The sequence below is a fragment of the Pyxicephalus adspersus genome, chromosome 7 (genome assembly GCF_032062135.1).
Source record: "Pyxicephalus adspersus chromosome 7, UCB_Pads_2.0, whole genome shotgun sequence".
NCBI lineage: Eukaryota > Metazoa > Chordata > Amphibia > Anura > Pyxicephalidae > Pyxicephalus > Pyxicephalus adspersus.
Genome location: NC_092864.1, coordinates 18,147,772 through 18,165,037, shown reverse-complemented (window position 1 = coordinate 18,165,037; position 17,266 = coordinate 18,147,772). Strand labels below are relative to the sequence as shown.

Below are 17,266 nucleotides of genomic sequence, written 5' to 3'. Positions count from 1 at the left end.
ATAACATCTGCAATAGTACTGATTAAAGAGTAATGATGCAGAGAGTGGTGATGATGTTCATGATGATGTTATCAAGTCAACGCCACTCCATGCATAAGTTATGTAAATGCTGCACAATGGTGTGTACATAGACCCTTAAAGTTCCAGTGCTCATGTACTTAGTCAGAACCAGCAGGTGCCACTACAGAATGAGATTACTTTCAGGCCACATGTACTGAAGGTATTGACTTTCTATGCTAATTGAAGCTGAGGGGAGGGGGTATTTTCACACTGACACTGATGTAGTTGGAAGGTGGCTATTATCTCCCTACCAGGTGTTACTAAGTGGAGAAGGAAGGTGTGGGGGTTATGGAAATTTTGCTGCCATGTTCTGTATTGGAGATAAGCTGACAACCAGTGCTTTTAGGGTTGTGCAAAAGATGCCGTACATAATAATGAGCAACAGAGCAGCCAATTTCTTGTGGCTTTCCTAAATTTGGGTTAGACAGTGGTTTTGATTTGCACCCCAAAACTGTAGTGTTGTTCCAACAATTGTGATACACATACTCAACAATGCATTGGCAAGTGAACCCTTGGAATCATACACTTAAAGACAAAGAGAAGCTGGCAATTCAAAATATATTATTATAAATAAGAGTAAAATACACCGAGGTAAAAAATTACAAGTGCATAAAGTGAGTTAAAGTGGTCCTTCTTATTTCACGTTTCATAGGATAGAGGGCCAATTCACTATAAAAAGTAATCCCTATTTAGTCATAGTGACGACAAGGATAACGTCTCATGTCGACGCTTTTCCCCAACAGGCTTCCTCAGGGGATGTATTAAGAATGTTAACGCACTGGATAACGAGATAAGGTAGTGCAGGATTTAGATTTGATATATGGAGGTGTCATAATGGATGATTGTCATATATATGCATACATTGCATATATATGACATACATACATATATGCATATATCCTTTTCTTTTTCTGTTTGGCAAGTGAACCCTTGGAATCCTTAGCCTTTATGACCATATATGGTTTTTGGATTCAAATATGTACAGACACATCTATTGTTTTCCCCTGGAACATGGCAGGCAAACATAAAATTCTTCCAATGCTTTAAGTGGTGTTATATATTCTCATTTTATCTCTCAGTGGCAGCTAACAGCCCTTAAGACCAAAGCAACTTGCATAGCAGATGTGCATCCCTCTGATCCAGTGACTGAGCAAGCTATGGCATGGCCTTGTGCTTATGCTTAGGACAGCAGCTGTAGGCACATGTCAGGCTCCATTCATCTAATTATGGGAAGATGTCATTCTGCACTAGAATGCAGGTCAGCAGTTACAGTTGAAAGCCATGGAACTGGTAGTACATGTCCCCTGTGAATCAGACACACAGATCATCAATCACACCCACTGCACGTTTGCCGCTTTTCATTTAATATTTAAAGACGTGGCTAAAAATGCCATACTCTGAATGGATCCACAGGGCCTGTTTATTGAACTGTCCCAATCTGAAATGTAGGACAGCGTTGAATGGAAGAAGAAAGAAATCTGAAGCAGATCCAATAGTTTAATTATAAATCTGTTTCCAAGTCCAGCAATGCTGGCAGCTGACAGATTTTGATAAGTTTACCCCAAGGAGAGTTCAAGATTTGTATTATCCTCAGAAATGTCAGGGTTTGAAATTCTTTCATGTCTGCAGCTCATCTGGTGTTTGTGTAGCCTTTATGTTAATTGTGTCCTTGGTTGCAATACACAACAAGGTCATCTAACTAGTGGTGTTTGACCCTAATGTACTTTTCAAACACATAGTTTCAGGTTTTTAAGATATAAAATATGCAAAGTGTTTCAATACATGTCATAATTGGGTACATTATTATTCTTGAACATCCAAGATATAATTGCACTTAGGCATACGGTTATACAGAAATTGAAAACTAGATATTAAAGTATTGTTAAATCTAGCCTTGGTAGACATAATTGTCAAAATAATAGGAATAGATTTACTGGGATATATCCTGGGTTAGCTGCTCAAATATACAAGCCATTAGATTACAGTGGAACTTGCATTTTAACTAACTATACCGGTAAATGCAGTGCTAATGACATATTCAAGGACCCTGTAAATGCATCCACACAGATTGTGGACGTGCAATGAATGTTCAGAGGGCTTTTTCCAAAATCAGTTACACATTATTGAGCAAATCAAGAAAGGAACACATGAGGTTGAGAGCACATTCAGGCCATTTCACATGTTGCTTTCATGTGTGTTGTATTAATGCACATTGCATTAAGGTAGTCCAATTATTTAGAATGCACTGCCAACACACAAGCATGTACAATTCAGTGCACCACAACCTACAGTAGTGAATTTTTTTTGTGTTATTGGTACATTGCAATGCCTGTGTCTTGGATGGTGGGAGGGTTTAGCTGCCCTGTAGAGGTGGCGATCCACCTAAACAGCATGAGAGAGATCCAAAATCAATGCAGTGTGCATTATTTTAGACGTTACACTTGCAGGGTCCCATTAAAAAGTGAGAAAGGCTTGACAAATATAACTGTAAAAATCAATGCTGTTTTAATATTTTACCTTTAGTGAGAAACTTGGCTTTCACTTTCAAACAAACTTTTTTTCTGGAAAGCAATTTATCAACCAAAGTCCAATGCAGTCTTTATAGTTACATGTCGATCTCCTCCTGTATCTGTTCCTAATAATGGGTAAAGTGGTGACTTAAAAAAGTATTTGAATGTACTTGATGAAAAAGGCCTTTATCTGCTAAGCAACTGAAATCAAATGGGGGTATCTTTCCTTTGAAACTACAGATTAGACCAGTGGTCACCAACCTATTGGAACTACTATTGGACCACTAATTTCAAAGACTCCGGACTGTGTATGCCCGGGGAGCCCTGTGTCACTCCAGGGGGAAGAAGCTTCCCTCAGAGTGATGTCATGATGCCAGAACTCGCTTACTCCCAGGCTCAGACCTGCGATGGGACAGTTGGTGGGTTGTGTCCAGAGAGACAACCCACCTACCACCCTGAGCCTGCAATCCATATGGGGGACATGGTCAGCAGACCACCAAAATTTTCTCGCAGACCACTGGTTGCTGACCACTTAGACATTTGAGAATCAGCAATTGTCTTTACAGAGAAGTGATTTTGAATTTTCTTTGTTGTTTACAAAGCTGTTCTACTAAAAAGTCCTACTGTCCTACTAAAAAGCAGAACTAAACTACTAAGAAACAGTTGTAAGCAGCCTTAATTATTTATTACAGACTGGACAGGTGACATTACTCTTGCAACAAAGTGAACTTCATGGCCGGGTCACAACTTTTTTTGAATGTGCACTGAGCTGGGCATGCACAACTCCGTATATGGCACTTGGGTATCCCAGCTTCCCCCAGGATTCCAGGAATGAATAAATTGCCATGCATACATCCTTTCAGCCTGGCCAATCTAGATGGTCAAATATCCCAAACCCGGAAGAGGACCGGATGAAGATGTCAGCACCTGCCACAGAATGAGGATAGGAGTGCGTATTAAAAAAAGTGTGATCAGGCAGGTAGGTTTATTTTAATTTTCAATTATTTTTTATTAAAGTTTATAGATAAAAAACAACAAATATAAAGAAAAAGCAAGAAACATTAGGAAGCAAGAATGTGAGTTTAATTGGGAAAGAATTAGTATACAATACGTAAAACAAAACAGAAAATGATTTTCCCATTTCACAGTTCCCAATAAACAAAGTGCTCTGTACAGGAATAGTTAAACCCAGAGCAGAGAACCAGGGGTAAGGATATTATTAATAAAGTCCACTAGAGATGTGGAAAATGATATCTAGCTTTGACTAAAGGCAGATAATCATTTTAGAATGAACTGGTCCTTTATATTACTAATGTAGATTTGCTGTTTGATTATCAAAAACAGGAACAATGCATGGAGCAAGCATCTTTTTAGAGAGACTTTGCTTGTGTTCTCTGTACACGTATTTATATCACTAATGTGGAGAATAGGTCCTAACGCCCAGAATCTCATTGTCATCAGTGCACCTAGTCCAACATGCTAGCTTTGCTCTGAGACAGGACCTGCTCAGGAGACTAACTGGCGTAACTGCGATCCCGTATTGTTCACCCTACTACTCAGCACCATCACTTCTCCAGGTAATTTTCAGGATGCAGTCATTCAGAAAATTAGAATACAATTTATACTATACCTGAATACACATAGGGCTCTATTTATAAAACCAGGGACTGTTTGAGGGAATGTCAGATTCTCTGTTTTATAAATAGAGCCCAAAGATACACATGTAATAGTTACTAAAAAGACCAAAATGTGCCATCACATCATTCGCTTTCAGGAGATCCTGCAGTGATTATTAGCCAAGCTCTTCTACTAATGTTCTTTGAACAACTTCACTGTTACTTTAACCAACAATGTTGCTATATTACAAATCAAAATATTAATAAAGTTAATTTATTGGTGTGGATTGCAATACATTGGTGTTCATGCTGTCTGCTGTTTTATGTAATGTGATGATCATGTAACTGCAGTATGGAATGTATTACTAACGTGTAGCGTTGGCAGTTGTGGTTTTAATGCTGAACTTCAGGCAAACATAAAGAAAACATCTCTGATTCAGATTTATTACAAAGAAAGCTGGTATATGAATCTCTGTATTGCTTTTTATTAGCTTCCTATAACGAAAGTCTCTGATAGGGAGGGCCAGCACCGGGAGCTGCAACAATGAGAGCCTGCTGACAGGTGGGGAGAAAAGAGTAAACATACCAATAACCTTATCATTGTGATGATATTTTTTTCATTGGCCAGCTGACAGGTAAAGAGAGGTCCGTGGCAAATCTGCATTGGTTAACTGGACTGAACAGGGTGACCAAATTGTGCCTGACTACACAAACTCACAAATCTTTATATATGTAGTACAGCTTTATTTTTAGCTGTTTAACTGGAGTTCTGCTTTGGGTATCTTTTGCCAGCTCACCTTTGATTGAAAAAAAGATTTCTGTTTTATGATTTTTTTTTAATGCCTCATTGTTTTTCTACTATTATTTACTAATTATTGAATTCCTTAACATTTGTATGTACTTTGTGAGCTAAAAAAATGTTGAAAATACCATCAATGTTTCAATATTCAAAATGTCACTTTTACTCTGGATAGAGTAAGGAAGACTTTCTTTCAAGTTTACCTGTTTATATATATGGGTGACCCCAATAGAAAGATTTTATTTAGGCTTTAAAGAAGGTCTCTACTATATCATAAAAGGCAAGATCACCAAATCAGAAATACTTCTGTGCATTCATTTATTATCAGCAAGAAATTCAGCACAACGGTGTCCTGGAACACATTTTCTCATAATGTGATCAATATCATATATTTTAATTGCTTTAAATTGAAACAAACAATAATGACACTCTTCGGACTGTGATAAAAGTGAAAAAGGTGTATACTTATTGTTATGATACCCCAATCAACATAACTTATCTTTTTAGGTAAATGTGCAGAAATGTAATATTTTAATTATATGTGACTAATCAATGCCATGTTGTGGCTGACGGGTTTATAACACACAGACACCCATATGCCATATTGAATGTTTTTTTTTTTTTTTAAGCTCCACTTTAAAAAAATGCAATCAGACAGGGCTATATTGCAGAAAGGGACAGGTAATGTTCTCTTCTACAATAAAACATACTTACCTGCCTGATCACTTCCTGCCCATACCTTAGTAGCCAGGATACCTGGCACATCCGCTGTGCTGCTGGGACTGAAAGAACGGAATGAACTCTCATGCACCTTCCATGGAGTTACGTCATCCTGACCCAGCCAGTCAAGATGGCAGAAGATCAAAGCAATCAAGAGAAGAAGGAAAAAATGGTGGCACCCACAACAGAACAAGGACAGGTGAGTATAAACAGTGTAACACTTTTAGGTCACTTACATAGATCAATCATTCAAATCCCGATGCCTGTACATTTCTTGGCTCCATTCCCAATATCTGACACATAAGAATATCTGCTGTTACAATGTTGGAGCCTAATCACAGGGGAAGAGACTGAGAAAATATTTCCTCCTGCCTGTAGCAGACTCCCAACATCATGTGAACCTAGGCAAAATCCTAAGCATGCCTTTTTAATGATAAAAGGTACAGCTTTATTGAAACAATTTAGTTGTTGGTGACATGTCAGAATTTTATTCATGCAGATTTGTAAAGATGTCAAACAATCCTTTTTATTTGGCTGTCTTCCATTGATCATGGGTTTTCCTTTGTGTACTTTCAGCCAGACATTCTACATTTTTATTTACAGAACTGATTTTCCTCCATGGGCAGCAACTACAGAGCTTTCATATCATAGAAATCTAGTCACAGTCAAGATTTCTTTATATATGCCTGTTCTTTTTTAATTGGCATAGGTTTTAGCGACCCATATTGCATGCTGGGAATCATGATTGTGCAGAGTGCAAAAGAAACCGAGGAAAAAAAAGAGAGGAAATTCAGCTTCAGAAAGAAGAAAGACAAAATGGAGAAACGTTCAAGTATAAGGGAAGTGCTGCCAGCAAAGTACATCCAGGTCACCGAGGTCAAGAGCAATACGTTGAATCCAATTTGGAATGAAAACTTCCTTTTGTAAGTGGAGTGACATTCTGCTCCTAAAACTTCTTCTTTTTTCATGTAACATGTACATTGAATATGCTGTGTCTCAGAACCGCTTCCTAGAATAATATTCTATGGACAAGACCCTCAGACATATTTTTGGCTCCCTGACAAAAAAGTACTTTCTGTATCACTGTGAGTGATTTTAGAGAAGGGATTTCAATTTTATTTTAATGTTTATCTAGTTTTTTCTTCTTTTCTTTCTTCTTTATCATCTTAAAAGCTAAAAGACCATTTTACATATGGGACTTTCATAATATCACATAACTTATCACAGCTATTCTTGACAAAGGCTTGATAGAAATGAGTTGTGAGTTGTGAATGATTGCCTTCCTATCCAAAGGTGCCAAATAGTTCCATAGCCAGCATGAGCCACGTGACTGGTAGCATTCTAGCCACTAAACCAATGTAAAGTGCAGTTTTGCCATTGACCCCAAATAATTGATTTTACAAAGGTTTCCCCAAGACGTGAAAACTATTTTAGGAGTTGCACCTGGGTTAAAATGTTTAGAAAGGCTGCTTTTCGTTCCAAAATGATTATTTGTTTTTTAGTACATTTTGGGTAGTTAAAGAATAAGGCTAGCCAACCCTGGAAAAACATATGGTGAGTCCTATAATACTGACTGTCTGTGAAGGTTCTCATTTATCAGGTCATTATATTACTAGTAGTAGTTAGTTACATTCAACAGGACTAGTTATTGTATATTGAAGACATTTTGCAGCTTTTCAAGCTACTTCATCAGCTCTGAACTGATAAAGTAGGTCAGAAAGCTGTGAAAGGTCTTCGACATTCCTATAAAAAGTCCGGATGAATGTGACTATCTACTAATGGCTAAAACCTTTTTTATTAGTGTTGGGCACATGACTACCAATATCTGGGTACAGCTGCTGGCCTTCAGTAAGGTAGGTGCTCTCTGCTCTCCACATCATTTCTCTCCCTGCTAATTCTTGTCTATAGCTGGTCTCTACTATTCACATGACCGCTGTTCTGGCTACCCATGTATACCCTGAACATAATGTTGTTATGATGCACCACTGGAGATAAATAGGCGACATTATTCAGAAGACTGACAACACTAGGAATAAGTGTAATGCACTTACAACAATGCAGTATAGTTGGCCCTATTACCAAAACTCCTTGTGAAATGCAAACTGGCACAATCAGCATGTGAATATAGATATACATAGAAATAAAATGTATGTCTAATAAAAGTGCTGGCAACTTCTTAAGTAAAGTAAAAACTTTTTGTCTGGATTTTGTCTGGACACTTCAAAGCATATTTTTTCTTATGCTAAGAATATTTTCTGCAAGTACAGAAAAATAAATTTTTAAGCCTTCCAAAAGTCCAGTGTAACTTTCTGTTCAGGGAATCGAAATCTCCAAAAATGTTATCGGCTTTTCCAGGTTTCTTCTGTAAACTACCGAACACCTCACCCATAAGTTTTGGGGACAAAGAAATGTGGAAACCAGGAGGGTAACAACACAACTCTTTCACACATACAGAAGAGTGAGTGAACATCATTACTGTAGGACATGAAATGTGTTGTTGAAGGTAGCCGTTGGTGAAGATAAAAATCAGGAAAAGCCAAAACTTACAAAAGTACAGGAACAGATCTGGGATTTATAGATTTTATTACCAACGTATCCAAGATATTTAGGAAGTCAGGCTCTAATTTTGTCCATACTACCCCATCCAAGGATTATAGTTTTATATTAAACCAAAGCTGCCCAACTTCGTACCAACACCTACCCCTAAACCACCCCACCCATCCCATCTGTTAGATTGGGCAAATATGTCTTTGAAAAGCCGCTCACTCAGGCTCAACCCAACCTGCAACTTTCAACCTGGGCCAGAAATGCCCTGTTACACAGCAAGGCTGCCTCCCATTTGTAGGACCGGCTTTGACAACCACTAACTAATGGAAAGATGAGCCATGGTGTCACCTATAACTAAAATATCTCTTTTCACACAATAACTTTTTTGAATGTCTGCCACTTTTGTTTTTCTTGCCAGCCTATTGATGTGTTACTGGAGCCAGGGTTACCATGGAGATTGGTGTTTTGGAGAGCTCTCAACAGCTGCTAGGAGTCAGGCCTAGTTTTCACTACAGCTGTGTATATGTAAACTGGGGCAGAGAAGCAATTAATAAATATAATATCTGGATATTTGGTAGTAACCCCTTACAAGGCCAGAACATATGCTGGATAGAGGAGGTCACATAGGGAACAGCTATTTAGGATGAAGCCATGACAAATGGATGAGCAGTGTTTAATCATCTTGTAGCTCTTGATACCCTAATATATTTACCATAGACATTAACATTTGGTTGTATATTTGTAAATGTGGAGTTAGCAAGAATTTCCTGCTGACTATACAACACTTCTTTCTGTTAGCATGGTGGTGTACCATACTGGCCATTGACTATGGTCTCATTGCCACAACATATCAAAATGTACATTGCAGATTATTATAGCACAAAGTACCTGCATGGCTGTCTGTTGTGATGCTGACCACACTCATTACACTGAATGGGTCAGAGCATAAAACAGTGTCTGTAAAAACTAACTTCAGCACAATGCATAAGTGAGAATATTGGACCTGATTTAATAAGGCTCTCCAAAACTAGAGAAGATAGACTATCACGAGTGATCAAGCAAACCTGAAATGAATTTCCTAAAATCATTTGCTATTAAGTGGCAAGTGTTTTTAATTCTGGACCAGATCCACTCCAGGTTTGCGCTCACTATGGACTAGACTTGTTGTGAAGCTGTTACAATGTCATGACTTTCTATGATTCATTGGGACTGATTTAATAAAGCTCTCCAAAATTGATAAAGATAGACTATCATGGGAGAACCTGGGTGACCCAGCAAACTTGGAATGGGTTGAAAACATTTGCCAACTAATAACAAATGATTTTTAGGGACTCCATTTGAGGTTTGTTGAATCACCCGGGTTCTCCCGTGATAGTCTGTAATCCACTGCCTTGGTGAGCTTTAAAAAATCAGGCCCATTATGCAGATGTGTGTAAAGTGACAATTACCATGCTATACACTGTCCATGGTGCTGATCTTTAAAAACAAAGATGTGGTAGTTTTTTGTTCTTAACCCTAGTAGCACAAAACCCCAGGTATGCTGGCGGGTAACCCCATGATAAGGCAACAGGGGCCATACAACATCCTAAAAAGGCCACCATTCCAAAGCATAAGTGCAGAAAGAAAACAACAAATCTGAGACAATTTATAGTCACTGACTTTTTTTAGTCTTCACTGATTAACTGTTGCTGTAATTTGTTTTCTTTATATATATATTTATATATATAATTTTTTTTACAGAAATTAATTTTATTTTTATTTTTATAGTGAAATTGATGATATTTATACTGATCAGCTTCACCTGGATATTTGGTAAGTATAATTGGCTATGTGTCTCCATCTCTCTCTCACACAAATTTATTTCACAAAAATAATGTCTCATGATCTGTACATTTTCCATGACCTATCGATCCCACTACATTAGTTTGCTTGCTTTGCCTAAAACCCACCATATACCTGTATTGGATTGGGTATAGCACATCCTACTGCATTCTGCTCAACTTCCTAGTATGCAACAAAATCCTGATCCTCCTCCTTCTACTTTAAGTGTTGTGGGTTGCAGGAACCCTATATCAAGACAGATTGCTGATGCCTTCTGTCTTGCACTTTAAGTGCTGTGAGGTTACAGGAGCCTCATATCAAGACAAATTCAGATTCCTAAGCTAGTTCCATGCAAAAATAAATTAAATTAGTTCTAATGCAAGCATAACTGGATTAAATGTTGTTTTTCTCTTCTGCCTGAAAGTTCAGCCTTCAAAGCCTTATTTATGAAAAGTGTGCTAAAGGAAAAATGTATTAGCTTCCATCTCAAATTTGGTTTGAAAAAACAAAAAATCAGGGAACGTGTGCAACAGGTCTCTATGTGCAACAAAAATGTAGGCTTAAGTGCACTTTTCATACATCACACAGCAGGTGACATATATCTGTGCTGTTAATGCTTCTTTTATTTTAGGGATCATGATGATGATGTGTCAGTGGCAGAAGCCTGTAAGAAGCTCAATGAAGTTAGTGGTTTTAAAGGTATGGGCAGGTAAGGTATTCATTTCACCTACCTAACATTTTGTGTGTTAACTGACTATTGTATTTAGTAGAACAGTTGCTTTTCCTGGTATATGAAGTGAAAAACAAAATCTGTGCTAAACACTCACCCGCTGTTCTATGCCTACAGATGGAGCTTGTTATGCTTGGATAAATATTAATAGCATTGTAAGCAAGGGAAGATGTATTCATGGTACTGTTTCATATCAACATTTAATACAGATGTGTGTTCTAATATCCTAAAACACTATAATCTGCAAGGTTTGTGTTCAGCAGAGTCCACTCAAAACATATACCGTATATTTATTTAAAGTATATCTCTAGCCAAAAATGTTATAGTTTATCATTAGCTTTAAACTGTAAATGTTTAAATGTAACTAGAATAGTTACATTTAATTAAATGTAACTAAATTAAATGTAACTAAAGAAATTAAATGTAACTAAAATGTTTAAATGTAACTAGAATAGATTTTCCTGTTTTCAAAAAAATCCTCTCACCCTCAGTTTTAGTAACAGATAACAAGATCTTTGATTTTCTATAATTTTGTGTTCCGGTGTCAATGGTCACTAGAACATATAGGTTTCATCTCCCCTTGGGGTCACAGACGGCAAAGAAATCTCTCCATAGCAGACGGTTAATTAACACGTATTGTGTACATGTATTTCCAGCAAAATGTTTGTGAATTGACTTTTGCAAACCAAATAGATTTTTTTATAATATTGTGTTTGTTAAATATAACACAAATACAGTAAATTCATGTTGATCAACAAGCAAACAAAGAACTCCAAACTTGCACCTTCCTTAACTGCTGACATGACTGACATTTATCTTAATAAAAAAAGACTCACTAAAGCTGAACTGGTCATTTGTCTTCCTCAGTTTCCCTTTTGCTTGGTCCTTCCTGGGGTATCCTTTCTGAATGGATCAGCAAATTACGTCAGCAGATTGGAACAAGCAGAGACCAGTAATTGAGGGCTCCATTGCAGCAGTTCTACCCTGCTGACCCCAGATTGGTGACTGGTCGGAGATATTGAATTTTTGCCCTTTTTTTGCTGAGGGATGGTCTTTAAGCTGATCCATTCATTTGAGCCTATCAAATGATGTGTTAAAAGTGAACACTTACCATGCAGTTTAGGATAGATTAACCATTAAAGGTTCAACCACCTTGAGATTGTTGAATATTAATTTACATGAAAAATGCTACTAAAATGATTTAATTAGCCCAATCATATGCATCAGATTTTCCAACTGGCAAGTTTGGATAGCTACATTACAAGTAGAGACTGTATAAGAGCTATTGGGCTTTCTGAACATGGATATTATAGACTTGGTTTTGATATTGGTTTCCTTCTGTCTTGTACACAGTAAGCTTTATTGGCCTTGTAAAGATTTGGATTTATGTCTGGACACACACATATATCCTATAACAATTTTGTCATTTTTGTGAAGTGATTGTGGGGTTGTGGGGAGATTGTTGCATGATTCCTGGAGTCTCAAGGAATACCTGCATTCCTGTTTCTAAATTTTGCCTCCATCATTCAAGAATTCTAAGTCCCTGCGTCCATTCTGGTATTTGGCTGGGAAATGGTACAAGGAAAAGTTGAGCACCATGAGGTGGGGTTTATTCTATCTAAACAATACGGATCCGTATAAATGTGGAGACTGCCAGCCCTGACTCATTCTCCAGTGCCAGTTTCCTGGTATTTATGCTATCATTCAAACTTTAACACATTGAATCAATGGACACAACAAGAAAGCAGATAAGGACTTTTGAGTACTCTTCTTTTCTTCTTCATATTTCATATGGGACAATAAATTAAGCTAAAAGGTCAGAAAAACAGGCAAGTTGGCTTTTTCAAAAGGAGGTCAACAATAAAGGGTCTTTATTTCTCTTGGGAATCATTTACTTTATTGATTGGGCGGTATGTCTTCTAAGAAATATTGTTGCTCCTTGTCTTCTCTGGGCTGTTTTACTGCAATTCCACAAATTACTGCTTTTGTTCTTGCATTCAGCCTAAAATAAATGTAAAGAGATTTTTAAATAAAAATGTTTGGTTGCACTTGGTGACATTAGTTAATCCCTGTAAAATGTCCTATATGTATACAAATGCAGGAATACCATGCGTAATGCTTTAATTAGAAGACACGTCAAATGGCATCTTCAAATAAATGTCCTCACTTTTATTTTATGTATGAGATTTTACAGAACATGTCAGCCCGGTGTTCAGTGTAGCTCTAGCAATTAGTGAAAAAGCAATTAAGGAAATATTACAGTGTCAGCCTAGGCTAGCTATTTTGCAGTCATTGTTAGACCTGTGTGTGACTTATCATTTCACATATTTGAGGTCAATGTGAAAAACATATTCGTGGAGAAAAAAAGATCAAATGTGTTTCTATATCATTGAAGATATTTTTTTTACTTTCTGCAGGAGCTGCTAGACCTAAACGTTAGATATATCACAACTCATTTTTTTAATGAGCTTTATGAGTGTTCTGTAGGTATAAAAATTAGCTTTACAGTATATTGTATCTGTTAAATAAGTGTTCATCTCGATTGCTAATATGAAATTGTGTTGGTATGCTAGTGTTATGTCATATGTATTCAGGTGCTTATCACCACTTAAAAGTAACAATGAGGCTAGAAAATCATAGATATCAATACTCTATTCTAGTGAATGAAATCTCTGATTGGCTAGTTTAGGGTAATTATGGTGTGCAGATGTGGTGATGTAGATTTTTTTATCTAATTACCACCAATAAGCCTCTACAGTAGTGGTCTCCAACCTTTTGCAGGTCACGGACCACTAAATGTATGAACCCCTGGGCCGCGCATGCTTGGGGAGCCGTGTGTCACTCAAAGAGGAAGAAACTTCCCCCCAGAGTGACATCATGATGCCAGAACTCACCCATTCTCCCATTGCAGGTCTAAGCCTGTCCAGAGACACAGCCCGCCCACCTCCCTGAGCCTGCGATGTCTCCGGGAGTCGTGGTTCCCAGCTCTGGCCGGGGTAACCACCAAAAAACACCTGTCTGGTTACTGAAAAATGTCAGGCTGTGCCCCTGCCAAAAAGAGGCAGTGCAGAACACTGCTCTTTGACTACACCCAAAATACACAATTATCTTAGAAACAAACATAAGGAATGATTTATACTCCAATACGAATACTCCAAAATACTCTAAATATCCAATATGTCTAACGACAGAACAATGTGGGTTCCAGTGACTTGAAAAAACTGGCTAATAGCTCTTGAAACTTCTGTTTCATTATGGTGCAGCCATTGATATTTCTGTATTCTGTATTGATTCTGTATTAAATATTAACGATGCACTATGCACATCCACCACATTGATAGGTAGAGGTGAGAGTGAGTGTAGGTAAAGACTTTAAATGAAGGGAGTATATTTGAAGGAATGACATTGAAATGCTTTGAGATAGTTTAGTCTTATTTAGAAATACCTTTCTAGTGTTTGCCTTCCCAACCTGTGGACATTTTTGTTAGAATCACTAGATTTTGTCCTTACAAGAATTGATTCTTGTAATAGACAAAACAGTGACTGTGGTACTGCTTGTAAGTCTCAATCGTGACTGATAGGCTGAAGGAATAATCCTGGATAGCAGTTGATCTGTGTTGTGGATGCATTTTACATCACTGGTAGAAAGACTTCCTAAAAGTTATATTAAGAAAAATGTCAAAAACAATAAAAAAAAGCGATTGAGCTTTCAGCTTTTCCCACTCATTCATTACTCTTCATTTTTGACCACTTTAGAAAATGTTACCTTTAGTAAATGTTTCTGTCTTGACAGTAGGACCAGACATCTAAGAGATGCATTGTCCTGTGAGTCAATGGGGAAGAAAAATACACTAAACTGAGCACAGAAGTTCGTTTTCTGTCCTAAGCATACTGTTGTAATGCACTGCCTTTTATCCTATATGAACAGTCTGCTATGCTGGAATTGATGGCCTTGGTCACAAATTATATCCAAATTGGAGTGATATAAATTCGGAGTGCTGATTAATGTGAATGAGGCAAACAAAAGCACGCACCAATCTGTAATACAACTTGTGGGTTAATAAACCCCTTAAAATTGCCCATGTACACTTGCCTTGATTTACAGTAGCTGTTAGGAAATAACAATTGTGTTTTCAGCAGTAATCCAGACCGAAATGGACAAATATATTTGTTTTCTGTGCTGGATTGTATGATTTAAATTAGATTTGAAAGCCATAATGGCCTAGCAATGACTTCCTGAATAACTCTGGGATTTAGGGACGAGCAGAACCTAATCATCAAACAAATAGGATGCATTGTCAACACAGACAGTCTTTTCACCAGTGACATAACTTTAGAATGCAGCAAAAATAGGTCACATCTCTGAAACTTGGCAAGCTCCAAACACACCAGAAATATGGAATTTGACCGGGCTCCAAGCGCACCAGGAATATTTGCCATCTAAGCTCAAGAACTAGTAGTCTACAGGGAGAATTAGAAGAAAAACACAAAGTTCAAATGGAAAGAGTAGAACTGTATAGGTATTATTTAAAACAACATTTCACTATACTGTACCTCACTAACAAAACTATAATTTTAATTACAGATTAGGCACCTTGTGGAGGTGATCCCAGCTTTTCAAGGGAATTACGATTGAGTGTCATGGTTGCCTGGAAAACCTGGGTATCAGCAATTAGCAAATTAGGACCTTTACACAAAGTAATTCCTGTGGTTTGCCCTGCCACATCACATAATGTCATGTAGACTTGCTCTCCATTGTATAAAGGCATTAGGTAGAGCTAGATTATTGGCTTTTCCAAAGAAAAAGCTACTATGAAAATCAGGTTTTAGGTGCTCTTAGGAAACCATGCAAGCAACACAGATTTATAATGTCTTCAAAGTAAAAAGTAGGGGTGGCAATTCTAATTTGCTGAAAATACAGTATATTAATAAAAAGAGACATGAAGGAGGATAAGAACTATATCCCGTGTGACATTATACATGTATAGCTGTGTGTGGGGATTTAAAAGCTAAAGGAAGGAACAAAATACAGAAAAGTAGGAGAGAATGGCTGTGAAATTAGATCATTTTCGGTACATCACTAGTGATCAAAAGTTGTATAAGTTAGTGTGGCTACCATCCAGGCAGTGGCTTTGAAACAGGGGTCCCAGTGGCTACAGCCGAAATTGCTGTACCAAGGTTCCCACTTTTTTTTGCCCTAAAATTTTCATTTAGTAGCAGGTCAGTAAAGATAGATGATGATGATGTGATCAAGTGCTGGGGATGCATTGCAAATTCTATTCCTACAACTTCCTTATGCATCTCTTCTGTGGATAATGATCACATTGCACTTCTCCACCTACATCATTTGATCCCACAGCATGTCTGTACCTACACTTACTTAGAAAAACAGAGGACAGGTAAAGGCAAATTCAAAACTTGCATCAAGGCTAATATATTTGTATTTTTGCCATTGGTTCTAATAGATATAAATCTATTTATTCCATTCCCACTAGGCAAGTTTACCCAAGCAGATTTAGAATTTTTTTAGAAGATGTGTGTGTAAGTTGTGTTTTAGGTATTTTGAGTTAACACATGTGATTAAAATATTATATATGTTTTTTGCCTATTTAATAAAGCCATTGGTTGGAAGTCTAGAGGTTCAGATCCATTATGTACCTTAGCTTCTCCACTCCGTAATAAAATGATTAGAGCAACAGTTTACCCTGTTAAGATCTTTACACAGGTACTTCAAGCAGATCGTGAAATCAGCCAGAGCAAATGGAACAGCTGGCTCTGCAGAGGACAATGCAGATGACTTTTTAGGATGCCTTAACATCGCCATCAACGTAAGTAAACAGGAAAGGATTTATTACCGCTGCTCGAATAAGAGCTGTTTGTAATATCAGTAGCATGACTCATCCTCCAATATCAGAAATTGATGTGTGTACGCTTGAATGGAATATCAAAACATTTTCTACAAGAGACCATTACTGCTTTGCAGATTATAAAGATATATATTGGCAGGAACAGTTTTACCTTGATTGAGAATATTTATTATTTATTTACTCTTTTTGAGTTTGTAAATGTATAATTATATTTCTTTATATTGTTTTTCTTACCGTAAAGGAAATTCCTGTTGGAGGACTAGACAAATGGTTCAAACTAGAACCACGAACAAGTTCTTCAAAGGTTCAAGGCGACTGTCATCTCGTCATAAAACTAATCACAAATCAGGTACGTTATTTTTAGATCTATTATATTTAAATGATTCCATTTTGTTCTTGGAGTGTTCACACTCCAAACTTTGCTCCAACTTGGTTGGATGCAAATTAGTAGAAACATCCAAATTATGTTAGGAGTTAGCATCATCAAGTTGACCCTTCTACATAGAATTAAGATGCTTTTTGGAACTTGGGTAATATGAAATATTGCAGAAAATATTTAATTGAATGAAATATGCTTTTTTTCTGTCTTTCCAGCA

At 37.2% G+C, this 17,266-nt stretch overlaps 1 protein-coding gene across 2 annotated transcripts in view; it reads left to right on the top strand.

Moving 5' to 3' along the window:
- BAIAP3 (BAI1 associated protein 3) overlaps window positions 1–17,266 on the top strand; it is a 167,329-nt gene that overhangs the window by 98,460 nt on the left and 51,603 nt on the right. For both annotated transcript variants that reach the window (XM_072417725.1, XM_072417726.1), the window contains exons 8-12: window positions 6,415–6,628; window positions 10,020–10,064; window positions 10,705–10,782; window positions 16,529–16,631; window positions 16,912–17,019. In XM_072417725.1, coding sequence (XP_072273826.1) covers window positions 6,415–6,628; window positions 10,020–10,064; window positions 10,705–10,782; window positions 16,529–16,631; window positions 16,912–17,019 — 548 coding nt within the window. The remainder of the gene's footprint in view (window positions 1–6,414; window positions 6,629–10,019; window positions 10,065–10,704; window positions 10,783–16,528; window positions 16,632–16,911; window positions 17,020–17,266) is intronic.